The 25,101-nt window shown below is 44.4% G+C and overlaps 4 protein-coding genes and 1 long non-coding RNA gene across 12 annotated transcripts; 4 read left to right on the forward strand and 1 right to left on the reverse strand.

Moving 5' to 3' along the window:
• Positions 1 to 48: 48 nt before the first annotated feature.
• vcam1b (vascular cell adhesion molecule 1b) lies at positions 49 to 6,270 on the forward strand. Of its 7 annotated transcripts, none has more exons than XM_058637832.1 (11): positions 62 to 306; positions 1,115 to 1,417; positions 1,491 to 1,796; positions 2,179 to 2,439; positions 2,523 to 2,792; positions 2,884 to 3,165; positions 3,802 to 3,910; positions 3,980 to 4,039; positions 4,186 to 4,283; positions 4,509 to 4,772; positions 4,849 to 6,270. In XM_058637832.1, the coding sequence occupies exons 1-11, from the start codon at positions 267 to 269 to the stop codon at positions 5,010 to 5,012; spliced, it is 2,157 nt and encodes a 718-aa protein (XP_058493815.1). In that variant the 5' UTR covers positions 62 to 266; the 3' UTR covers positions 5,013 to 6,270. The 7 variants fall into 7 exon arrangements, with proteins under 7 accessions (XP_058493817.1, XP_058493818.1, XP_058493815.1 ...); XM_058637833.1 differs by having other exon boundaries at positions 64 to 306; positions 4,014 to 4,049; XM_058637831.1 differs by having other exon boundaries at positions 67 to 306; positions 3,608 to 3,910; positions 3,980 to 4,049; positions 4,849 to 6,269.
• Positions 6,271 to 6,826: 556 nt separating this feature from the next.
• LOC131466013 (uncharacterized) lies at positions 6,827 to 7,982 on the forward strand. The gene is made up of 4 exons (XR_009241373.1): positions 6,827 to 6,926; positions 7,408 to 7,503; positions 7,585 to 7,770; positions 7,895 to 7,982. It is a non-coding gene; the product is annotated as an uncharacterized LOC131466013 (long non-coding RNA).
• A 1,747-nt stretch (positions 7,983 to 9,729) lies between these two features.
• Positions 9,730 to 15,608, forward strand: slc30a7 (solute carrier family 30 member 7). Its single transcript, XM_058638955.1, has 11 exons — positions 9,730 to 9,906; positions 10,150 to 10,251; positions 10,926 to 11,039; positions 11,140 to 11,227; positions 11,594 to 11,723; positions 11,944 to 12,123; positions 13,250 to 13,300; positions 13,489 to 13,624; positions 14,705 to 14,795; positions 14,872 to 15,021; positions 15,191 to 15,608. Exons 1-11 carry the CDS (start codon positions 9,827 to 9,829, stop codon positions 15,236 to 15,238), a joined length of 1,170 nt encoding a protein of 389 aa, XP_058494938.1. The 5' UTR covers positions 9,730 to 9,826; the 3' UTR covers positions 15,239 to 15,608.
• A 114-nt stretch (positions 15,609 to 15,722) lies between these two features.
• On the reverse strand, positions 15,723 to 18,622 carry dph5 (diphthamide biosynthesis 5). The gene is made up of 7 exons (XM_058638956.1): positions 18,377 to 18,622; positions 17,160 to 17,284; positions 16,829 to 16,937; positions 16,416 to 16,536; positions 16,282 to 16,321; positions 16,093 to 16,202; positions 15,723 to 16,006 (listed from the first exon to the last, which is right to left on the reverse strand). The coding sequence occupies exons 1-7, from the start codon at positions 18,509 to 18,511 to the stop codon at positions 15,774 to 15,776; spliced, it is 873 nt and encodes a 290-aa protein (XP_058494939.1). The 5' UTR covers positions 18,512 to 18,622; the 3' UTR covers positions 15,723 to 15,773.
• A 3,892-nt stretch (positions 18,623 to 22,514) lies between these two features.
• On the forward strand, positions 22,515 to 24,840 carry s1pr1 (sphingosine-1-phosphate receptor 1). 2 transcript variants are annotated; one of them, XM_058637796.1, is made up of 2 exons: positions 22,515 to 22,581; positions 22,958 to 24,840. In XM_058637796.1, the coding sequence occupies exon 2, from the start codon at positions 23,097 to 23,099 to the stop codon at positions 24,213 to 24,215; it is 1,119 nt and encodes a 372-aa protein (XP_058493779.1). In that variant the 5' UTR covers positions 22,515 to 22,581; positions 22,958 to 23,096; the 3' UTR covers positions 24,216 to 24,840. The 2 variants fall into 2 exon arrangements, with proteins under 2 accessions (XP_058493779.1, XP_058493780.1); XM_058637797.1 differs by having other exon boundaries at positions 22,518 to 22,581; positions 22,975 to 24,840.
• Positions 24,841 to 25,101: the final 261 nt, after the last annotated feature.

Here is a 25,101-nt window from a genome sequence, read left to right on the forward strand (position 1 = left end):
ACACACACATATACACAGCTTGAATGTTTTACAGTGTAATTGCAGGTTGCTGAGTGTCCCGCAGAGGGCGCAGTGTTTCACAGATCACACACACACAGGGGGGGTCGAGGGCGTTTGTTTAGCTGGATTCACTGTCTTTTCATTCTGTGTCTCACTGAAATACACAGGCACAAAGAAGACACTGCTCTTCACTCCGTCACCAGCTCTTCTCTCCTTTACAAGCTCTTCACTCCTTCACCAGCTCTTCACTCCTTCATAGATTCATCATGTCTCCTTTCATGTGCAGCAGCAGCAGCTTCATCACAGGTGAGACTTTAATGTTTATTCATGTGTTTGTTTCTCTGTCAGAGCTTCTCTCACACAACGACAACAACTGTGTGTGTGTGTCTTTTGAATGGTCATGTGATGATGAGAGGTCATGATCCTTTGACAGTTGATGTCTGTGATGTGATGATGATTGACAGGTGAATCTATGTTTGAAGAACAACAGTACAGACACTTCATAGAGTGGGTGGAGCCTGCAACACATCTATCATAAATATATTTTCAGTCTTTTTCACAGATCTGAGATTGTGTCCTGGTGTGGACAGAGGACTGAGACACTGATTAACCTGGTCTCATGTCAGTGTGAAAGACACAAGATAAAAGACGTTTATCTTCTGGAGTCTGATGATTAAAGGAGCGTTCACATCAATGTCCTTCAAAAAAACAAACTAGTCTATATTCTTTAAGACGACTCGGCTAACCAAATCTGCGTCAGATAAAATCTACGATCTCTACGTCACATGTTCATGTCTTTATCTCACTGTTACACAGATGTCTGTAAACCACTCACTCTCCCTCACCAAGTCCATAGAGAAAATCAGTGATTTTAGCTGCAGGGACACAGGAGCTGCTGGTCCTCTGCTGCCTCGTGTGGTCACTTTGTGTCACTGAGGTCAATCTGAACAAAGGATTTCAAACACTGAAGTGACAAAATAAGACATTTGAACTTAGTAATGGAGGCAGCAGTGGATCAACAACTCCTGTGTGTGTGATGTTAAAATCACTGGTTTTCTCTGTGGACTTTGGTGTGGGAGAGTGAGTGGTTTGTTTACTTGTTTGTTTTCCTCAGCTGTGTTGCTGATGTCGTCGTCGTGTGTTCAGAGTCTCCGCGTCGACGTATTTCCCAGAATGCCTCTGTTCGCACTGGGCGAGCATCATCAGCTGATCTGTTCTCTTCACGACTGTCCCACGATGCCGAGCTTCTCATGGTCGCTGCTGGAGGACCGCCCCCTGACCGCCTCCATCAGCACCAACGGGACTCGGTCGGTGATGACCTTTGACCCGGTGCTGCCAGAGCATGAGGGGGCGCTGTTGTGCAGGACGGTTTGTGGAACAGAGAAGAAGCAGATCATCACCAATGTCCGGCTTTTCTGTGAGTTTCTACAAAATGGCCGTCGCGGCATCGTGTGACCACCTGACCTCTGACCTCTGTGTACCTGCTGCAGCTTTCCCATCAGCCCCGGTGATCAGGGGGCCGAACCAGCTGAGGCTGGGGGTGGAGTCAACATTGACCTGCCAATTGTCTGATGTTTACCCAGCGGAGCTGCTAAACCTCACCTGGTCTACCGGGGACAGAATCCTGCAGAGTACGCTTGGAGAACCTGGATCCAGTTCAGTCCAGTCTGAGCTCAAGTTCACTCCTCAGAACCAGGACTCTGTATTGAGGATCAACTGCAGGGCCACCCTGGATCTGCTAGAACTGCCAGAGGAGACCAGGAGCAGAGAGAGCAGCGCCTCCTTTAGGATCGTATGTAAGTTCTCGTTCTGAGTCCAGAGTCCAAAGTCCAGAGTCTGAATCCTAAATAAATCCAAAGTTCAGATTCTGAATCCTGAATCCTGAATCCTGAATCTAAATCTAAATCTAAATCTAAATCTAAATCCAACCTATGTCTGGGTACTGCCATTTCAGTCATGAGTGGTTTAAGTTCTGGTTCAGTTCTGTTGTGATTTAGTCTGGTTCAGGATCTGGTTTTGGTTTTGGTTTTGGTTGTGATCCTGGTTCTGGTGCTGGTTCAGGATCTGGCTTAGGATCTAGCTCAGGATCTGCCTCAGGATCTGGTTGTGGTTGTGGTTCAGGTTCTGGCTCAAGATCTGGTTGTGGTTCAGGTTCAGGATTTGGTTGTGGTTCCGCAGATGCTCCAGTTGTGAAGTGGATCTCAGAGTCTACATTGGTGATGGCGGGTTCGCCCCTCACGCTCTCATGTTTGACGGAGGGAAACCCAGAACCGAGTGTCCACTGGACCGTCAGGACAGCGGAGGGCGGGACTCTTCCTGGACGTAGAGGACAACAGCTGGTCTTCACCCCGGTCAGTCTGTCCAACACCGGAACCTACGAGTGTGAGGCCAGAAACAGTGAGGGACACGTGAGCGCCGCTGTCAACGTGACCGTTCACGGTGAGTGTGACGTCTGTGTGGTCATTAGGCTCCTCCTACATTTGCCTGTCTCCACCTCTAACACTTACCCCTCCCACACACAGCTCCACCCACCAACACATCAATCACAGTGAGTGCAGGTGAGGATGTGGTGGAAGGTCAGCAGCTGGACTTCACCTGCCACTCAGAGGGAGCTCCGCCCACCACACTGGTGCTGAGGAGAGAAGGGGTGGAGCTTCATAGAACTAACCCCACCTCTTCCACACTCTCCTTCCGACTTTCATCTGCACTTGTAGAAGACTCCGCCCACTACCAGTGTGAAGCCACGAACCAGTACGGTTCTCAGCTGGTGTCCAGATCCGTCAGGGTCAAAGGTCACACACACACACACAAATAATCAATCAATAATAATAATGATGAATAATAATCAGTGCTGTGTCAGTAATGGTGTGGCGCCTCCTACAGTCCACCCTTTGCAGGTGCAGGTGAGTCCACATGTCTCACACGCAGAGGTTGGTGCAGTTCTGGTCCTGACCTGCAGAGCCTCTGGATGTCTACGCCCCCTCACCCTCACCTGGAGGAGGACGCAGCAGGAGGACGGGACTGTCCTCCAGAGGACGCAGCAGGAGGACGGACTGTCTCTACTCCAGCTGAAGGACCTGGACCTCCAGGATCAGGGGGGTTACAGCTGTGAGGCTGAGTGTGACTCCGTCTTCAGGACCAGAACCACCTGGGTCCAGGTCTACTGTGAGTCTGACACTCACCTGACTCAGGCTTGACCTGCAGTGACCTCACATTCTACATCCTGTCAGACAGGAAGTAGAATGATCTTTTTTAAATTAAATCTTTTTGTTTTTGTGTCTGAAATGTCTCACTTAACATTCCTCTGAGGTCGTCCTGCTCCAAGGTCAAAGGTCAGAGTCTCCTTAAGTTGTTGCAGAGAGAGAACATTTCCTCCCACACACACACACGCACGCACACACACACACACACACTCACACACACACACACACGCACGCATACAGACACACACACACGCGCATATAGACACAGACACACAGACACACACATACACACACACAGACACACACATACACACACACACACACTTTTTAAATGACAAACATTAATAATCTATTTTGGGGGCAGTTTTTTCACATGTATTAATGTGTCCACCGTGTCCCCGCAGCGTTTGTTTCTGACCCGACTGTGAAGAACCCCGGTCCTGTCCTGCTGGGTCAGGAGGCGGTCCTTCAGTGTGATGTCATCAGTGTGTTTTCAAACAATCAGCTCAGGATCCAGTGGCTGATGGAGAACATCACACTGTCGTCACAGTCCTTCAGCTTATCTGAGTCTCTGCACAACGTCTCGTCTGTCCTACAGTACCACGTCCAAGTGGACCGACCCGTTCTGACCTGCAGGGCGGAGCTACTGACGCAGGACGGAGACGTGTTGAAGTTCAGGACCACCAGTGTCCCTCTACATGTCCACTGTAAGTCAGGTTAAGTTAAACTCAGACTCAGGTTTTGATAATCTCAGACTCAGGTTTTGATAATCTCAGTCTCAGGTTTAATCTCACTCTGGATGTGTGGCAGATGCTCCGAGGAGAACGTCCATCATGGTGAGTCCAGGTGAGGACGTGGTGGAGGGTCAGCAGGTGGACATCACCTGCCACTCTGACGGAGCTCCGCCCACCACATTGGTGTTAAAGAGGGAAGGGGTAGAGCTTCACAGGACTGACCCCGCCTCCTCAATGCTCTCCTTCAGTCTCTCATATGCCCTGCTGGAAGACTCCGCCCACTACCAATGTGAAGCCTCCAACCAATATGGATCCCAGCTGGTGTCCACCTCCATCAGTGTCAAAGGTCAGATTAGGTGTGTGTGTGTGTGTGTGAGACCTCTGTAAGAGCCACTTATGTTTATCTGCTTAGTTTCCATTAACACACACTCACACACACTCATTCACTCACACACACACACCCACTGAGACACAAACACACACTGAGACTCACACACACACACATATACAGACAATGAGTCACAAACTAAAACCAATATCTGATCATGTGAGTGTGACATCATCACTCTAGCTCCTCCCAGAAACACCACAGTGCTGGTTCTGCCGTCCACTGTGGTCCAGGAGGGTCAGAACGTCACCGTGTGCTGTTGGACCATCAGTTCTCCACCATCCACCATGATTCTGAAGAAACTGACCAACGGAACCGAGATGTTCTCCTTCAACGGAACCTTCTTACTGGTCAACGTCAGCACCAGAGACTCTGGTCTGTACCAGGTCAACGTAACCAATGCGCTGGGACACCAGGTCCAAGTGTTCAGGATCAATGTCATCACAGGTCAGTCAGACCACTACAGACCAGACCAGTTCAGCTGTAATATTCTGTTAAACATGTAGTCTCCCTTCATCCACAGAGAGAAGCTCCGCCCCTCTTCCTGCGAGCCTCAGCGTGGTCGTCATCGTTAGTGTCTGTGTTGTGGTGGTTGTAGCATCATCTGCTCTGCTGCTGGACCACCTGAGAAGATCCAGGAAGACAGGGTTCTATCAGCTGCCTCAGTCTCCTCCACCCACTGCCTGAGTGCTGATGCACCAACCATGTGACTAATTTCCCAGCATGCTCAGTGGTCTGCAGCTGGGAATCAGAACCTTCTGGAACATCAGAACCACCAGAACATTCAGAACCACCAGAATATTCAGAACCACTAAAACCCTCAGAATCATATGTGACGCGCACATCCCTCGTGTCAAAGTGCGCGGAAGTATACAAGGGCCTTTACAATCACCAGAACCTTCTGAACCTTCAGAACCACCAGAACATTCAGAACTAATAGAACCTCTAATACCATAAACCACCAGAACCTACTGGACCGTCTGGACTGGTGTTCTTCTCTCTGTTCACGTCTTCAGCCTGAGACTCGTTTCTCTTTCTCTCTTTAGTGAAAGTCTTTAAGACACCTCAGCTGGTAACCATGGAGATGTCTCAGCTGGTAACTATGGTGACACTTTCAAAGCTGAGAAAACATCAGAATCAAAAACAGTGAGACCGAAGAAATGTGTCTGTCTTTTGGTCTCATTGTTTCTCTGTCTGTGAGTGTCTGTGTGCTGATGTTGTCTTGTGTTTAACTTGTGTCCTTCGACTGTTTCCTGTCTCTGTCTTAGTGACACTGAGCTAATGTTTTACTGAGTGACCTCTGACCCCTGGTGGACAGTGACAGTGTTGCAGATTCAGCTAAAACTGTGTGTGTCTGTGTTTCTCTCTCTCTCTCTTTGTCTCTCTGAGTGCATTTGTCGTTCTGTGTCTCTGTCCAGTCGATATTATTTTTTTCCACTTGTGTCTCACTCACTGTGACCTCTGACCTCTGGTGTGTAAGACCTGCTGCACTATGTCTTTTTAATGCTCTGGAATTTCCTGCTGCTCTCTGTTTCCTCTCTGATCCAAATGGATCCTGATCCACATTCTGAGGAAGCTCTGAATCTGGATAATCAATGTAACTGCCTGTGAAGAAGATCCTGGTCCTGGTCCTGGTTCTGTTCCTGTTGCTGGTCCCAGTCATGCTCCTGTTCTGGTACAGAATAACAGATAGAGACCAATCACCATGACCTTCTGTCAGTATGTCCCCATAGTAACCATGCAGTTACCACGGTAACCATGGGCACTATCGTTACCATAGTAACTTGAGTTACTACTAAAAAGACCACTGATGTAGATATTTCAAAATAAAGGGCTCATGATTTTACTGCCCCTTTCATAATAAAAGTCTTGTTGTCATCACTGAGCAGCTTGTAGTGACAGTGCGACAGATATTTTCAAAATAAAAGTCTTTCATTAAAAGATCCTGTCTCTCATTCACTCCGTGTGCGTGTGTGTGTTTCTGTCATAAACACTGACCTTGTCAAGACCAAAACCTGGTCCTAATGAGGCAGAACCTCATGAACACACACAAGGATTTTGTTTTCATGGAAATGTGACACAATAAAAAGAAGGTTAATCTGTGTGTGTGTATGAGCCACATGCAGCTCTGACTCCCTCTGCTGGTGACACACATCAGCTGTCAGTTTGGTTGTTTTGTTGATTTGTTATGTTGTTGATTTATCTGTAAAAACTGTATAAACTGTGCTGAGCTCAGATCAAACTAGACTAAACTGTAATAACACTGCACTTTTATAATAATGTAACCGAGCATCCTCAGAGGTCGTCTAAGCTATACATAGGCAGAATGTGGACACCACAATAACTAGACGAGAGAGAGAAGGGTCTAGCTGCAGACCCGCAGACCACTCAACGAAACGCCCCTTTACTCAACGAAACGCCCCTTCACTCAACGAAACGCCCCCTCACACTCAACGAAACACCCCCTCACACTACCCGACACTCTGATTGGCTCTCAAGAGACTGCGTCTGAAACGTGATGAAGTTTACGTTGACCGAGTATGAAGAGAGAACCCCGAAAAAGTAACACGGTTAAAACACGGGAAAATAACGGAGGAAAAGGTAAGAATGGATAAAAAACACATTTAGATATTGAACACTGGATGAATAGTCATTATTTGTATCCATTATATCAATTAAGTGCGGTTTATTAACCAGTTATGTCTGCATGCTGTAACGATAGCGATTGTAACAGCAAGCAAGACGCAGCGATTTTCTCCCTTTTTTCTCCTTTTTTTCTTTCATTTATATGTACAGGTTATAACAATTTAGATATTGAGAAAAAGTTTCAAGATTCCTGCATTTTTATAGATGCCCCTGATAATAATGATTGTTCTCAGAAATAATGTAACAATTTGCCTCTCAGACGGGCTTATCTGTATATCCATTTAGGGCAGTGATGTTACTGTGGCCAAACAAGTTGCCAGCCAGGATGACACCTCTTATCAGAGGAAGTGCAAATAATCAGGGAAAGAAAATGTCTTATTCAAAGTTCTTAATCACATGTATTCAGTGTTGCATATTATGTGTAATTTAATTTTAGGAAAGGGCCCAACAAGCCCAACAGAAGCGACGCGAGGCATGTTGTCTGTTAACCAGTGTAATCACAGAGGATCAGGGCATGCTGCAACACCTTAAAGTGAGTGACAATGGCATTTAGTGTGGTGTTTGTGTATTTGTATATGAATACCCAAACTAAAATCCTATACAATTTTTATAGAACATCATCACAGGCAACACGGTGTCTCCTTGGGCCAAGAAACAGGACAGGGTCATCCTTCTTTTTGAAGATGATGAACAAGTGGACAAAGTCATGCACTTCTTGTCTGAAGTACTCAAACGTACTGAGACAGACAAGAAGTCTGCAGATCCAGTGGCAATCGTAATGGATGTACTTTTGCCAGAGGTGAGATCTCAGACACTGACACTGATTTGTAGACTACATGTTTTATGTGACTGCATATGTCTGTCTCCTTTTAACACATGGTCACTGTCTAACACCATCTTAAATCTTAATCTTCATGCCACAGGCAACAGTATACGCCCTCGGAGCTGTTCACTCCAAAGCCAAGGAGATGTACATGCGTGGCACAGAGTTTGACTCAAGGTAAGCCGGATAGTTTAGGACTGTTAATCCAATTTTCAGTTTATATCTTATTATGTATTTGAGTGTCTTTAACAACTTAATTATTTTGCTATATCATTTTGTCTTGTCAACGAGATAACCCAGCTTGGGGAACAGCTTCAGAGCCACATTTCCTCAAAAGCGAGGCAGAGCCTGGATAGCTTCCTGAGCAATTACAAGAAAGCCTTGGAGTCTGAGGAATTCCTCAGGCGCCTGTAATCCCTGGGTAGTGAATGTGTCTGCTGGATAGTCTGTTGTGTATAAAATAAAGAAAATATATCATTCATCACTTGTATTCATTACATGGATTTGAAAGTTATACAACTTTCTGTGCAGAATCAAGGGTTTCAGTGCATTTGTTTTACTTTCATCAAAAGACCTACTGATGTCCAGCTGGCTGGGTTTGATTCAGATACCAATGTTTCACATATCTTCCTGGAAATAGGTAACATCTCCTTAATGACATACTCAGCAGATCTTGTCTACTTAACTTCTGTCTACCACCACCTGGACCACACCAGCACAGAATTTTAGGAGGGTTTCTTTCAGGTTAAAAACCTAATCAAGTAGACTTTTATTAGTTCTAATTGTTGTTCTGTCCAGTTGAACAACATGTCAAACTACAGACTAATAAGACATTCAATAAATGTAGGCCTATATTAAACACACCTTTTTGTAACATACAGGTTGCCATGATGTTGGAAGTTTGCAAAAACAAATGAAATTATTCAAAGTGTGTGTTCAAAGTGGAATTTGTGATATTATATTGTATAAACGTGATATTATATTGTATAAACATTGTATAAACGTGATATTATATTGTATAAACGTGATAATTATATTGTATAAACGTGATATTATATTGTATAAACGTGATAATTATATTGTATAAACGTGATATTATATTGTATAAACGTGATAATTATATTGTATAAACGTGATAATTATATCACATAAACGTGATATTATATTGTATAAACGTGATAATTATATCACAAAAACGTGATACTATATTGTGTAAACGTGATGTTCAAAGAACTTTTCCAATCGGCATTTATATATTTTAGCAGTTTGGCTATAACATTTCATACTTTACAAAGTGACATTAATTATTCACAAATTTCACAGAAAGTACATTTCTGTGTTCATAAAAGTCAACACGAGTATTTATTCTTCTCTATTCCTGTCGCACACCGGGATAAAAGTCTCTTGTCAACAAGTGTCTGTGAAATACGCGTGTGTAAATAAAGTTTCAATAAAAGAAGACGTTATCACGTTAGTAAACGTCATCACGTTTCAGACGCAGTCTCTTGAGAGCCAATCAGAGTGTCGTGTAGTGTGAAGGGGCGTTTCGTTGAGTGAAGGGGCGTTTCGTTGAGTGAAGGGGCGTTTCGTTGAGTAAAGGGGCGTTTCGTTGAGTGGTCTGCGGGTCTGCAGCTGGACCTACTTGGAGAGAGACGAGAGGTCGAGTTCAGTGTAAGTCACCACTTCCCACTCCCACTTTTTATTAACTGCGTAGAGCAAGAAAAGAGCGGAAGTCCGCCAACACAACATCCTCACAGAGGGACAGAGAACAATCTGTTACAATAACAATAACAACAACAATTATGATTAATTATACAATAATTAATCATAATTGTTGTTGTTGTGTTACACTCAGGTGCAGTAAAGGGGTCAACCTGCGGACATTTTAAACGCCTTTATTTTGAAATGTGACCACACCGGAAGTTGTCAGTTAGCACACAGTAGCTAAGTCTACGTGGAGAGAGTGTGTGTGAGTGAGTGAGTGAGTGTGTGTGTGTGTACAGGTGTGTGCCCGTGTGTGTCCAGTGCGAACATGTTACCTTTATCTGTTAAAGACGATGAATACAAACCCGCGAAGTTAAACCTGCTGCTCAAACTCTCCGGCTGGTTCAGGTAAACTCACCGCTGCTAACAAGCTAACTGAGCTAATGATGAATGATGCTAACCGGCTAGTCTCGGTGTCAGTCGTTAATGTTCGGGTCACAGACGAGCGACTGTTCACCGGCAGATTAACGGCAGGTTACCGTCTCCGGTGATGTGCTCCGGTTGTCACTGACGGAGTCTGTCTGTTTGTTTGTGTCTGTGTGTGTGTGTGTGTGTGTGTATATGTGTATGTGTGTGTGTGTGTTGTTTCAGGTCGATCCTCGCGGATAAAACCTCGCGGAATCTTTTCTTTTTCCTTTGTCTCAACTTGTCCTTCGCCTTCGTGGAGCTCACGTACGGAATCTGGAGTAACAGGTAAGCCGCCGGAGAGAGCAGCTGCCCGGCCACAGGTCAGGCCGCTGCCCGCTCTCTGCTGCTCCTCCACTGAGTGCCACGTATGTGTTACACTGTGCGTGTGTATTTGTCTTAGTGTGTGTGCGCGTGTGTGAGTGTGTGATCACAGGTTGATCAATGACGTTGATGATAATCTTCCCCCTCATCCTCTTCCTCTTCCTCTTCCTCCTCCTCCTCCTCCTCCTCCTCATCTTCCTCTTCCTCTTCCTCCTGCTGCTGCTCAGAGTTACGTAGTTTGTGTTAAAACTTCATCTTCTCTAGAATCACAGTCTCTAAGAAAAGATTATTGATAAAATGTTACCAGAGGTTTTTAACACAAACACATGGATCAGTGTCCATGATAAATGGACATGGACAGTCTGGTTAAAGTGTTTCAGTGCTTTTATTTCTATTTAAATGACACACATTTAAGTACAATGATGATGTTTATGTAAATACAAACGACACTCACACGTTTACATTCATGTTAAAATGTAAAATGTTTGACTAACGCTCAGCTCGTCTACAGGAAGTCAGACTAACATAACTGGATCATGTGATTCATAGTCCAATTACTCCTACACTTAGTCAGACTGGAGTCAGACTTGTCGTATAAGTATTGATCAGGTATTGATCCTCTGTGTCTGTGTCTTCAGTTTAGGTCTGATCTCAGATTCCTTCCACATGTTCTTCGACTGCACTGCTCTGCTCGCAGGTCTGGCTGCCTCCGTCATCTCAAGGTGGAGATCCAATGACAGCTTCTCCTATGGGTGAGCCTGACATCTGACCTCAACACTGACCCACAAATGACACAATAGACTGATAGGTGAGATTAATCCTGGATATGTGAAATGTGTGGATGTGTTTCAGTTATGTGAGAGCAGAAGTGTTGGCAGGCTTCGTAAACGGACTCTTCCTCATCTTCACAGCCTTCTTCATCTTCTCTGAGGGAGTCGAGGTAACTAAAGGTGTTTTCACCGACTTCGGTTCAGTTTGGTTCAGTACGGTACGTATGATTTTGTGTTTACTACCCCCAACCCTTCCATTCTTTGGCAGCCTTCATTTGGGGTACCAGAGTAAAATTGTACAGTCAGGGCGGAGCTGGACCGGCTTCACCCATGACAGTCAGCTGATTGGGCAACAAAAAACTATGGTTGTACTCCAGGCCTGACCCAGGACTATTCCGAACCATACTGGACTGTACCAAACTGAACTGTACCATGATGGAAACACAGCACAACCCACACAGACACACACAAGGACGGATGTCCACCAACTTGTCCATCTCGGTCTTTCTCTCTCTCTGTCCCTCTGTGCCTCTCAGAGAGCTCTGGAGCCTCCTGACGTCCACCACGAACGTCTACTTCCTGTCTCTGTTGCTGGTCTGCTGGTGAACCTGGTCGGGATCTTTGTGTTCCAACATGGAGGACATGGACACTCTCATGGAGAAGAAGGTACCAGAATATCTAGAACATCCGGAACCCACCTGTTTATAACAGTGTAGACCAGCATAACTTCGCTGTAGACCAGCATAACCTCACTGTAGACCAGCAGAAACTCGTTATAGATCAGCAGAACCTCACTGTAGACCAGCAGAACCTCGCTGTAGATTGGCAGAACTTCACTATAGACCAGCAGAACCTCTCACTGTCTCTCTCTCTCTGTCTGTCTCAGGTCATGGACACAGTCACTCTCTCTTTAATGGCAGTCTGAACCACAGTCAAAGTCATGGACACAAACATGGACACGATCATGGACACGATCACGGACATGGACACGGACATGATCACGGACATGGGCACGACCATGGTCATGGTGGACATGGACACAGTCATGAGGAGCCACACTGTCACAGTGAGTGTGTCTCTGAATGATTGTAGTGAGACCTCAAATCAAAGATTTTCACACATGATTAAAACACATTGTTTTTCTGAGACATGGTGACCTCTGACCTCTATCAGAGTCTGTAACAACTGCAGTGACACTGTAGAACGTATGGTTCTGGTCCTTCTGTCAGTTCCTCCCACACCCCTCCTCCAAGTGAAGGAGGTGACAAACAGGTGGAACTGTTAATGTGTTCTTTAAGAGGACTTTTGTCTTTAAGAGGAGTCTATTACCTTTCTTATTTTACATAAAAATGTAAAATAAGAAAGGTAATAGACTCCTCTTAAAGACAAAAGTCTATTAAGACATATTTCATTTTATTTTTCTCTGGGAACCCCCTGGGACCTCTTCATAGAACCCTCTGGGTCCCTGGACCTGTTATTGATAACCATTGTTCAAACTACTACAATAGTTTCTGTCCTGTGGGCTGACAGATATCAAGTGTCACTGACAGTTAGACCAGGAGTGGGTTGGACTATATAAATGTGATGATACTGTCTCTTGGCTCCCAGAAGGTGTAAATAAATCTTTGAGGCTAAAATCTTCCCTCAAGCAGGAGTACCTACATTCAAATTCAGATTTCCACGTGTTAGACATTGTTGGAATGCTTAGAAATCACATCTTCACAATCTGTAAATAAATCAAAATGCTTGAGACTTGTTCCTGTTCCATGTCTTTCACTCACTGGTTCACTTTCTGTCCTCTAGTGGAGGGAAACTGGACCGAGGATGACCTGGTTCTGTTACTGTTGAACTAGTTAGTGTAACTAGTTAACTTGTCAGCTCTATTGGAGCTTATTGTGTGTCAGGACGTGTTCTGACACACTGACTGTATGTTTGCTGTTTTACTACAGTTGTAACAAACAATGCTGTTTACCAACTGTAGGGGGAACCAGAGAGATCAGTATTGTTATTAATGTGAGCAGCTTCACTGTCTCTGTCACACAACCTGAAGATGAAGTCACAAACATTTTTACTTCCTGTCACGACTGTTAACACACACACACACACACACCTGTGTCACCTGTGACCTGTGTGCTGAAGTCACATGACAAACATGTATATCTGATGTTTGATTACTTGTCTTTATTTATCAGATGATCAGCTGTTCAGACCGGGAAAAGGCTCCAGTAAACAGATCCTACAAGGTGAGACCCTGTCCCTCACTCCTACTGATCCTAATCCTGATCCATCAGCAGCTCATATCTTTAAAAAACATTATCATAAGAACTTAATTAACTAATCCACTGGGTGGCGCTCAGTCACAGCTCAAGTGAAAGAAAAAAGGTGTTCACTATGTGACATCACTGTGTGTGTGTGTGTCTCTCTGTTGCAGGTGTCCTCCTCCACATCATCGCTGACACTCTGGGAAGTATCGGTGTGATCATCTCTGCTCTGCTGATGCAGAAATATGACCTGATGATCGCTGATCCAATCTGCTCCATGCTGATCTCCATCCTCATCGGAGTCAGGTGACTGACCCACACACACACACACACACACACACCAAGTCTTGACCATCAAACTGTCTTGTTAACTTAATGTTGACTGACTGTCAATTGCACGCTTGTGCTGCTTTTCCACTACATAGTCCCGCCTCACCTCTACTCAGTTTTCATGACTTCATAGCTCCTCCACAAAGTGGGCGGAGTTACCACAGACGTGGTTTTCTACGCGACACAAACTAGTGACTTTTAAAGCAGTTGTTTTGGGTGAAAGTGGACTTCAGTGACTGAACTGAAATACCAGTGAACGTGGTCACGATCGCCGGCTTTCAGCAGTGCTGTCTCTAAATCCACCAGACTCTCTGTTTAAACATTGACATTTTAAACGTTTCCTTTGCTAAATGTTGCAGATGAATGCATGTTTCAGGAGTTTTAAGTCTTTTTTAAACTCTACAGTTGGACATTGTTGCTTTAACGTCGCGCTCATGACTCTTCAGTGACGACACTCTCTCCAATCAGTGACCGGCAGTCTGACGTCACATTTTAGACTCAGCTGAACCTTGTCAGAGCAGGAACTAAAAAAACCACCAGGTACCAGGTTTTATCGCTGAAGAAGAAAACAAAATGTGCCGAGTCGAGACGAGCTGGGACTGTGATAGAAGAAGAGCGTTAACAGTGAAGTGATGAAGATCAGAGCTCAGTTTCCTCTCCTGTAAAGAATGTTCAGCTCATACTTTCCAACAGCCACTGGCACGAGTCCAGCCTCGTCCTCGTCATGTAGTGGTCAGATTTCCCAGAAGTCCCTCTGATAAATGGAGTTGATGCGAGCTGATGTGGTTTCAATAGGCTGGAAAAAAAGGCAGCTGCATCAGCACAGTGAGGAGCTGTGGTCAGCGGAGAGGCTACACACACAACCACAGGAGTCAGGTTACTGCAGCCGCTGGAAACTTGTGCTGTCACCATTCACCAATTCATCAGACCAAAAACTTCTGTACTGCAGAGTAGTAGCAGTAGCAGCAGTAAGAATAGTAGTAGCAGTAGAAGTATCAGTAGTAGTAGTAATATACCAGAGAAGCTCAGTGACCCTCTGTGACCTCTGATCCTCAGTGTGGTGCCGTTATTGAATGAATCCATTGGGATCCTGATGCAGAGAACTCCTCCTTCATTAGACCAAAACCTGCCTGAGTGTTACCAGAGGGTGAGCATTGACCCCCCCCCACACACACACACACACAGCTGGAACATGAGTGTGATGTTTGTTGTGATGCGTTCAGGTGCAGCAGCTTCAGGGTGTTTATAACCTGCAAGAGCCTCACTTCTGGACGTTGTGCACCGACGTTTACATCGGAACGTTAAAGCTGCTCGTCGCTCCAGACGCAGACACACGCTGGATCCTCAGTCAGACTCACCACATCTTCACACAGGTACCCGAACGCACCACAGAAACCCGAACACACACACACACCAGAGGAACCTGAACGCACCAGACACCTGTGTTGCTTTCTTTTTATCCTGTGAAGTACATAATATGAGAAGTTCTACATAAATAAAGTTTGATAGTATTTGCAGTATTAATACGTGCTCCGCCCACAGGTCGGTGTTCGACAGCTCTACGTTCAGATCGACTTGGCGGCCATGTAGAAGACGCTCCTCTTCAATGACAACTGGGACCAATCTCATTCAGTCTTCTACTGCAGAAGACCACGCCCTCCTCAGCCCCACCCCCTCATTTCCTGGAGACAGACTGAGAGCAGGGATGGGGGGTGGACTAAAAACCCCACCCCTACTTGGTTTATTTTTTATTTTCGTGTTCACGCCCCTTCTTCTTAAGTGCCTTCTTCATTAATCAAAGACAATCTGGCTCCGCCCCTTCTGTGACATCACTGCTGGGACCACACTGCTGCAATCTGATTGGCTTGTAGTGAGACTGTGTGTGATGTCACTTGTTTTTTAATGTGCCAAATCATGACCTTTTTTTTTCCAGCTGTAATAAATAATTCTGTTCCTTTGATCTGATTATTGACGTCATTCAGGGAAGCACCTGAACACATCATCACATAACCAGATTACGATCCAGTTTAATACCACTTGATTATCCGTAAAACAAAGAGTTGACGTCAAAAAAGCCTTTTAGTTCACGCTAATTTATTGCGCGAGGAGCAGTTATGTGTCTGTGTTATGAGCTGTAGGTGGAGCTGTCAATCATCTGCAGGTGATCCAGTGCGTTTGGTTCTGCATTCACCCGCAGTAGCTCCACCTCCAGTGGGTGGAGTCTACTTGTGACGATCAGCGAATGGAGTGGAGCGCCAAGGTCACATGACACCAGCTGACGCAATGTCGCCACACGAATCACCTGATCATCGGCGCCAATTCGAGCCACGCCCACACACACCGTGTCCTCTGTCACACCTGAGGATGAGAAACAATGTTTCCTTAAACAACGAAACTACATTCAAATTACAACGTAACATCTGACACTCAGGGGTGTGACTGACCTAGCTCAGCCCCCTGCTCCTCCCCCCTCCTTCTCTGGATGATCTGGATCAGCTGATCTGCCGCCTGACTCACCGTCATGAAACGAGGAGGCTCGAAGATTTTCTTCCCTCTGAGTTTAAACCACAAACATCAGGATCAGACTTGGACCAGGACCAGGTTCTGATCCAGGACCAGGTTCTGGTTCTTACCTCATCATGTTCTCGACGCTCTGCTCTTTCACTTTAATATCTGTCAGAAAAACAAAGAACATTTAAAGGAAATATCTGTGTTTTTACTGTTTACATAAAACACAGTTTTGATTGACACAGTGTGTGAGTCTCACCCAGCAGACACAGTGTGTGTAGTCCAGCTTGTCTGTTTTTACAGATTTTGTCGTAGAAACTCTCTGGTTTCCATGTCTCCGTCCAAAAGACCAACGACACGGTTTCCCCAAAATTATACAACTGACACACACACACACAACTATCAGACAAAGTAATGGCAACAAATAACATGTATTTAAATATTTATGTAACCTCTGTCTGTGTGTGTGAGAGAGAGAGAGGGCGGAGCTCATTTGCATATCATGTCCCCTCATTAACATATTAACGAGCTCCCAGTGGACTCCTCTGTTAGCATTAATGCTAATCTGTGTGTGTGTAGCACCTGCGTCCTGCTCTGTGATTGGCTGCTGTGACAGCTGAGTTATTGATGACGAGGTCACATGGGGTCACGTGACCTCAGCAGATGTCCTACCTGCAGACCACAGCAGCCCACGGCGTTCATGATGGACGCATTATGAATGACTTTAAAGGGTATCCCAGCATTCACTGCTCTGAGGACCAGGTCACTGTGGGTGGTGGCTCTGCAGAGACAGAGGGACAGACAGAGAGAGAGACAGACAAAAAGACAGGGAGAGGGACAGAGAGACAGACTGTCAAACTGTAAATATTAAATTCTACTATTGTTTGTAAGCGAACTTTGTGTTTAAAGATAAAAATGATGTAAAAACAAAAAAAGTGCTACAACAACACGAGCACAGAAGAAGAAGAAGACAAGCAGGACATGACACGTCTCCATGTCTCACCCAAACGGATCTCCAACCACCAGGAAGGCAACGTCCACCACGTCAGCGTCCTTCAGGATTTCATCAGCTGACTGTTCCACCAGATCTCTGTCAGCTACAATCAGCTGTTTACCATAGAAACGCTCCTGAGGAAGAGACAACAACGTCAACTAGAAAATTCTGCGGCGAAATTTCAAGCGTTCCTGCTGTTCTTGCTGCCGATGTCGTCAGGTGCAAGACTTGTGCTCGTAAAGGAGTAACATTTGGGTGGATTGAACCTTAAAAACTTGAAGTATTTAGACAAAGTGGTATTTTGGTGGAATCCACCTTTAAAAGAGAATTACTCATAAGCCCCTCCCACTCCCAAAAATGTGTTTCTAACACCTGTATTCTAAAATCAGACAGTGGATTGAACCTTTAAAACTTGACATATTTAGACAAAGGCAGACAGATACACAGCTCCCCCTCTGGCACGGTGGATGCTCTGCATCTCAGCAGCTACAACGAGAGTAGTTCTTCTTCTTCTGCGGTTGAATGTACGCAACCGGATGTGCCCGGACTAGCTGTGTATCTGAGAGCTGGCCTATCTATTACGTCACTTCCAGGTACCTGGCCAATCACAGGACAGTAGGAAAGCTCTCGTTGGCTGGCCAATCACAACACAGTCCACGTTCTGGGGGTGTGGTTTTGGTCTGAAACAGCGTGGCTGACGTCAGTGAGGAGATATTTTGATCGGCTCGTTTGCAGCGACTAGGAGGTTTTTAACCATGAAAACAAGTTAATATATGTAAGTAGACCTCCATAACTAACATATATGTGTGGTACAAGCATTCTATGTCGCCTTTAATAATATTTTGCTTAAAAAGGGCAAATACAGGACATTTATCTGAATTGTATGTCACACTGTACAGTGTCATAGATGTGTTCAACACAACCTGCCCACAACTGTTTTTGTCACCATAAAAAGCCCAAACCCGGAACTTTTAATTTTAAATTTCTCTAAAACTGTAATTTTACGGTAGTTTACCGTAGTTTACTGTACTGATCATCTCAGAAAAGGAAAACACTGAATGACGTCACAGTTAAAAGAAATTAAACATCACGTCAACATTAAAGCTACAGTTTCCGTCTGATTGTCACGTTCACACACGTGACAATCACACGGAGCTGGAGATATAACCCGGGTCTATCCCGTGATAAAACCCGGGATAAGCACGGACACCCTCTGCCCTCCTCACCAGCGCCTCCTGGCCGCAGGTCAGCACAGCGGTGTAAGCCTCCAGATAAACCCGGGAGCAGCGCTTCACCGCCTCCAGTCCTTTCACCGTGATGTCCCGAGCGTCTCCCAGACCCAGGCCGATCAGGAACAGCATGCTGGCGGCCTGAGTGAGTGCGTAAAGCCGCTGCTTCACACCGGAACCACGGTCCCCCACGTTCACTTGAAAACTCGATGGACTGACAGAAATACGGCTGGTCGTAAAATGTTTATAGTTCACGACAGCTGCAGCTGCTATACGGTCTGCTCATGCGCGGACGTGTGCTCGCTGATATTCATTGACAAATCCACGGAGTGGAGTCGGAGATCCTCAGTGATCTCGACTTCAAAGGAAGATTACTATGATTTTTGACATCGACATGACGTCATTGGGCGTCAGACATCATGGTCGACTCCACCCCTGGCTGATTGTACTCAATTCCATTATAAGTCGCTTCGGATAAAAGCGTCTGCTAAATGACATGTAATGTAACGTCATCTTTTTTTTTTTTTTTTTTTTTTAATAATAAAGTTGTGAAGTGGATTTCATCTGAGCCGAATTGCAGAACATGAGACTTAAAACCGTGTGAAAATGTTGAATCAAAGCCAAATATAGACATTCCATGAATGGAGTTTGGTGTGTGGCTTGATTTGAAAAAGTTGAATTTATATTTAAACCACTTTTTTTCAGAGTATGATTCACAGATAATCACGTGACTGACAGTAAGACACATACATATAACAGACAGACAGACAGACAGACGACAATATTAATTCCTTTGGGAGGTTCCCTCTCCAACATCCACAAACAGCACTGTTAAAATTCACAGTCACACTTTACAGGAGACCGGAAAGAGAAACACCCCAGGTACCAAACACCATAAAATATAGAATAAAATATAGAATCAAAAAGTAAAATGAAATATAAAATAAAATATAAGATAAAAATGAACTATGCTATATATATATATATATATATATATATATATATATATATATATATATATACACACATATATACATATATATACACATACATACGTACACACATATACATATACATGTATATATACACAACTACAGTTACCCCATATTGCCCAAGGTTTTATTGCACATGTTTTTATGAGTTTTTGTTGTGGTTATTGCACATTTCTGTGAGTTGTGATTATGGACAGTTGTTTTAGAATAAAGAGAATAAAAAACGTGATCATTTCTATATTAATGGTTTATTTACATATTTAAATGAAGCTTCTCATGATGTCAGTCACACATTATCTGTCTCTCTGTCTCTCTCCTGGTTGCCATGGTGACGCCTCTCGGCAGCTTGGCGTGTGAAAGCAGCTTCTCTTGTGAATGAGTTTGTGGGAAAAACGTTTCCTTCTCTCTCTGTTCACTCTCTTCCCTCGATCGCCCCTTGTAGTGGTAAACAAGCTACTGCGAACACACACACACACTCTCTCACACACGCACGCACACTCTCTCTCTCTCTTTAAGGTTGGTGATTATATAATGGACTCCTCTCCTTTTTGGGGGAGGTGGAGGAAGAGGGGGATGAGGATGGGGGAGGGGTTAGAGGTGATGAAGTGGAGGGGGAGGGGCCTTTTGTTGCAGTGTTTCAGTTTGTTTGGCTTCAGTGAACCAGAGAATGAGCTTCATCTGAGTTAACTGTTCACACACACACACACTCACACACACATGCAGACACACAAGTTCGACATTTATGACTTGAGGGGACATTGCATTGACTTAAATTCATTTCCTGGAGACTTACTCTAACATTAACCCCAATTACTACTGGCCTAACCCGAACCCTAACCCTAACCTCAACCTAAACTTAAAACATATCTTCACCTTAAAATTTAGTCATTTACGTTGTGGGGACTTGATTTTTGTCCCCACAAGGAAGACAAGTCCCCATAATGTGACTGTGTAAACAGGTTTAGGTCCCCACAGCATCAGTAATACCTGGACACAAACACACACACATGCGCACACAAACACACATATACACACACAACTACAGAGTAACAAAGTTAGAGTCTGTAGTTTGTTACAAAGTTAGAGTCTGTAGTTTGTTACAAAGTTAGAGTCTAGTTTGTTACAGTCTGTAGTTTGTTACAGTTAGTCTAAAGTTGGTTACAGTTACAGTCTGTAGTTTATTGCACAGTTACAGTCTGTAGTTTGTTACACAGTCTGTAGTTTGTTACACAGTTACAGTCTGTAGTTTGTTACAAAGTTACAGCCTGTAGTTTGTTAGTTACAGTCTGTAGTTTGTTACACAGTTAGTCTGTAGTTTGTTACAAAGTTACAGTCTGTAGTTTGTTGCAGTTACAGTATGTAGTTTGTTACACAGTTAGTCTGTAGTTTGTTACAAAGTTACAGTCTGTAGTTTGTTACACAGTGATATTCTGTAGTTTGTTACAAAGTTACGGTCTGTAGTTTGTTACAAAGTTACAGTCTGTAGTTTGTTACACAGTCTGTAGTTTGTTACACAGTTACAGTCTGTAGTTTGTTACAAAGTTACAGCCTGTAGTTTGTTAGTTACAGTCTGTAGTTTGTTACAAAGTTACAGTCTGTAGTTTGTTGCAGTTACAGTATGTAGTTTGTTACACAGTTAGTCTGTAGTTTGTTATAAAGTTGCAGTCTGTAGTTTGTTACACAGTGATATTCTGTAGTTTGTTACAAAGTTACGGTCTGTAGTTTGTTACAAAGTTACAGTCTGTAGTTTATTGCACAGTTACAGTCTGTAGTTTGTTACAAAGTTACAGTCTGTAGTTTGTTACACAGTTACAGTCTGTAGTTTGTTACAAAGTTACAGTCTGTAGTTTGTTACACAGTCTGTAGTTTGTTACACAGTCTAAAGTTTGTTACACAGTCTGTAGTTTGTTACAGTCTGTACTTTGTTACGCAGTCTGTAGTTTGTTACAATGTTACAGTCTGTAGTTTGTTACACAGTCTGTAGTTTGTTACTTTACAGTCTGTAGTTTGTTACAAAGTTAGAGTCTAGTTTTTTACAGTCTGTGGTTTGTTCCAAAGTTAGAGTCTAAAGTTTGTTACACAGTCTAAAGTTTGTTACACAGTTAAAGTCTGTAGTTTGTTCCAAAGTTACAGTCTGTAGTTTGTTACACAGTTACAGTCTGCAGTTTGTTACAAAGTTACACTCTGTAGTTTGTTACACAGTTACAGTCTGTAGTTTGCTACACAGTTACAGTCTGTAGTTTGTTACAAAGTTACACTCTGTAGTTTGTTACACAGTTACAGTCTGTAGTTTGTTACAATTACAGTCTGTAGTTTGTTACACAGTTACAGTCTGTAGTTTGTTACAGTCTGTTGTTTGTTACACAGTTACAGTATGTAGTTTGTTACACAGTTACAGTCTGTAGTTTGTTACACAGTTACAGTCTGTAGTTTGTTACAAAGTTACAGTCGGTAGTGTGTTACAAAGTTACAGTCTGCAGTTTGTTACAAAGTTACAGTCTGTAGTGTGTTACAAAGTTACAGTCTGTAGTGTGTTAGACAGTTACAGTCTGTAGTTTGTTGCACAGTTACAGTCTGTAGTTTGTTACAAAGTTACAGTCTGTAGTGTGTTACAAAGTTACAGTCTGCAGTTTGTTACAAAGTTACAATCTGTACTTTTGGGTCTTTGGCTCTTTGAATGTGTTTCCCTCCAGTCGTCGTCATGGAGACACTCAGTTATGTGGAGGCTCAGAGGAAAGAGGTCTTTGTTACCCACAAACCCCTTCACCCTCTCACCCTCCTGATTCATCTGAGCAGTGAACTAGAAACTGACTTCATTATTTATGTTTATATGCTAACATATGTTGCTATATGTGATACATGTTTGTTACTTTATTTATTTAACAAGGAAGACGCACTGTGTGTGTGTGTGTGTATGTGAGTGTGTGTGTGTGTGTGTGCAGTCTCTCTCTCTCTGTTCTCTCTCTCTCTTCAGTGTGCCTCTCTCTCTGTTCTCTCTCTCTCTCGTCAGTGTGCCTCTCTCTCTCTGTTCTCTCTCTCTCGTCAGTGTGCCTCTCTCTCTCTGTTCTCGCTCTCTCTGTTCTCTCTCTCTTCAGTGTGCCTCTCTCTCTGTGTTCTCTCTCTCTCTCTCTCTCTCTCTCTGTTCTCTCTCTTCAGTGCGCCTCTGTGTCTCTCAGCTGTCGGACGTTTTTCTTCTCTCTCCATCTAAAGGTAAAGACATTTAACATTTAAGTATTTAGCAGACGTTTTTATCCAAATCGAGGAATAAGCTCCAGAGAAGAAGTCTTGTAAAGAACAGTGGACTGATGACAGGGTTAGTTAGGGTTAGTTAGAGTGCAGGGCTCAGGGTAGGGTAAGTGCTTGGACGTTAAATCATGATATTTCAGTGAATCAGCTAATGTCAGGTCACTTTTATCACTTTAACGTTTTATAATAATGAAATAAATATGAACACATGTGTTTATAGTATTTACATGATCAGCTGATCTCAGTTCACATTAATGATGATTTGATTGTGTTTGATCAGCAGCTGTTTGTCTCATCTGTTAAAACATGACTCGGCAGATTTAAAGTTATCTCAGAGCAGTTTGTGTCTCCCTGCAGGACCATGTCCTGGACCAGCAGCAGGACTCTCTCTCTCCCTCTTCACAGTTCTGACCTGACATGAAGGACTGAAGTTTGAGGAAGCAGCACCCCCTGCTGGACACCTGCTGCAGCTGCGGGCCATGGCTGAGCCCACCTACTCCGACCTGATTGCCAAACACTACAATTACACTGGCAAGTTCCGAAAGACAGAGCAGGACTCGGGTCTGAAGGCCGACTCTGTGGTTTTCATCATTGTGTGCTGCTTCATCATCCTGGAGAACATCCTGGTCCTGACCACCATCTGGAGAACCAAGAAGTTCCACAAGCCCATGTACTACTTCATTGGGAACCTGGCTCTGTCCGACCTGCTCGCAGGTATCGTCTACACCGCCAACATCCTGCTGTCGGGCGCCAACACCTACAAGCTGACGCCAACGCAGTGGTTTATCAGGGAGGGCAGCATGTTTGTGGCTCTGGCAGCGTCCGTCTTCAGCCTGCTGGCCATCGCCATTGAGCGCCACCTGACCATGCTGAAGATGAAGCTGCACAACAACGGCAATACCTGCCGTGTCTTTCTGCTCATCAGCACTGTGTGGATGATCGCGGCGGTGCTGGGTGGTCTGCCAGTGATGGGCTGGAACTGCATCCAGAACATGATGCAGTGCTCCACCGTGCTGCCGCTCTACCACAAGACCTACATCCTGTTCTGCACCACCGTCTTCAGCGTCATCCTTATGGCCATCGTGGTCCTCTACGCCCGCATTTATGCACTGGTAAGAACGCGCAGCCAAAAACTTGTTTTCCGCAAAGTGACCAATGGACGCAGTAGCTCCAGCGCCAACAGCAAGAGTTCAGAGAAGTCTCTGGCGCTGCTGAAGACTGTCATCATCGTCCTGAGCTGCTTCATCGCCTGCTGGGCGCCGCTCTTCGTCCTCCTGCTGCTGGATGTCGCCTGTGAGACCCTGAGCTGTGCCATCCTCTACAAGGCAGAGTGGTTCTTGGCACTTGCCGTCCTCAACTCCGCCATGAACCCACTCATCTACACACTGACCAGCAATGAGATGCGCTGTGCATTTCTCAAGACTCTGCTGTGCTGCACCTCCTGCATCCGAGCCAACGCCAAGTTCCCCGGGCCCATCATGGGCGCCGAGTTCAGCCGCAGCAGGTCCGATAACTCCTCCCACCCCAACAAGGAGGAACTAGAGTACTCGCCCAGGGAGACGACTGTGGCGTCGTTGGGAAACATCACATCGTCATGAACGTGAGGATGTTCGTGTTTGTACAGGAAACAGGAGTGAGCGCCACCAGGTGGTGATCTCACAAACCAATCAACTGATTGATTAGGATTCACAGCACTTATGGAAACTTTAAAAAAAACTGGGACCAGGTGGAGAAAGTCCACATGCAGGTGGACCTCCAGCCTTCAGCTACACTTCAGGTCCACCTGGACTCACCTGGTTAACGAGGACCAGGGCATTCTGGGATTTCCTGGACTCACCTGGTTGATGTGGATTTAACGTGGACTATGGTAGTGACTCAGAGCTCAGGTGAATCTCTAATCACATGTGAGTTCAGGACCTGGAATCTGAGGTTTCAAACGTTAGTTGTCATAGAAACCACTGGTGCGACTGTATTTGCTGTCTGTTGTCATCAGTAGTGATGTGTGTGTAGGCAAATTAATTTCATGACCTCAGTTTGTTTGTTGGAAGCTCAGTTCTGCTGAAACCAACCGTAAAAATAAACACTTTATGTTTTTAATGTTTATTTTAGCAGGAATGAGCCTCTGTTACCATGGTGATCACCCTGATCAATTAATACATTAATGTTTTTCAGCACTGTTCCTGAATGTTTGTTAGCACTTAATAAAGACAGAAATAGAAACAAGGCTTGTGTTTAAGAGGAAGTGACATCACTGAAACATCCAAAATAAAAGTCTCAGCATTAAATGCGTAAGTTTTTATTACGCATGTAGTACCAGCAGCGGACAGTAGGTGTCAGAGTGTAGTACCAGCAGCGGACAGTATACATGTACATATATATATGAATATACATATATAATAAGTTATACATATAATATGTATGTATATCAAAGAGAACGAGGCTCCATGACCTCTCCCCTTGTAACTCATCAGCCAATCAGATACA

Source organism: Solea solea, chromosome 9, assembly GCF_958295425.1.
Source record: "Solea solea chromosome 9, fSolSol10.1, whole genome shotgun sequence".
Taxonomy (NCBI): Eukaryota; Metazoa; Chordata; class Actinopteri; order Pleuronectiformes; family Soleidae; genus Solea; species Solea solea.

Excerpts from the sequence above, each read along its gene's own strand:
- vcam1b (XM_058637829.1), top strand. The coding sequence starts at position 267 with ATGTCTCCTTTCATGTGCAGCAGCAGCAGCTTCATCACAG. Across the intron at positions 2,793-2,883 it reads CAGATCCGTCAGGGTCAAAG|TCCACCCTTTGCAGGTGCAG; the intron begins GTCACACACACA and ends CGCCTCCTACAG. Across the intron at positions 3,166-3,607 it reads CACCTGGGTCCAGGTCTACT|CGTTTGTTTCTGACCCGACT; the intron begins GTGAGTCTGACA and ends GTGTCCCCGCAG.
- slc30a7 (XM_058638955.1), top strand. The coding sequence starts at position 9,827 with ATGTTACCTTTATCTGTTAAAGACGATGAATACAAACCCGCGAAGTTA. Across the intron at positions 9,907-10,149 it reads AAACTCTCCGGCTGGTTCAG|GTCGATCCTCGCGGATAAAA; the intron begins GTAAACTCACCG and ends GTGTTGTTTCAG. Across the intron at positions 15,022-15,190 it reads CTCACCACATCTTCACACAG|GTCGGTGTTCGACAGCTCTA; the intron begins GTACCCGAACGC and ends CTCCGCCCACAG.
- dph5 (XM_058638956.1), bottom strand. The coding sequence starts at position 18,511 with ATGCTGTTCCTGATCGGCCTGGGTCTGGGAGACGCTCGGGACATCACG. Across the intron at positions 17,285-18,376 it reads CCTGCGGCCAGGAGGCGCTG|GAGCGTTTCTATGGTAAACA; the intron begins GTGAGGAGGGCA and ends TCTCTTCCTCAG. Across the intron at positions 16,938-17,159 it reads GTGGTTGGAGATCCGTTTGG|AGCCACCACCCACAGTGACC; the intron begins GTGAGACATGGA and ends CTGTCTCTGCAG.
- s1pr1 (XM_058637796.1), top strand. The coding sequence starts at position 23,097 with ATGGCTGAGCCCACCTACTCCGACCTGATTGCCAAACACTACAATTAC.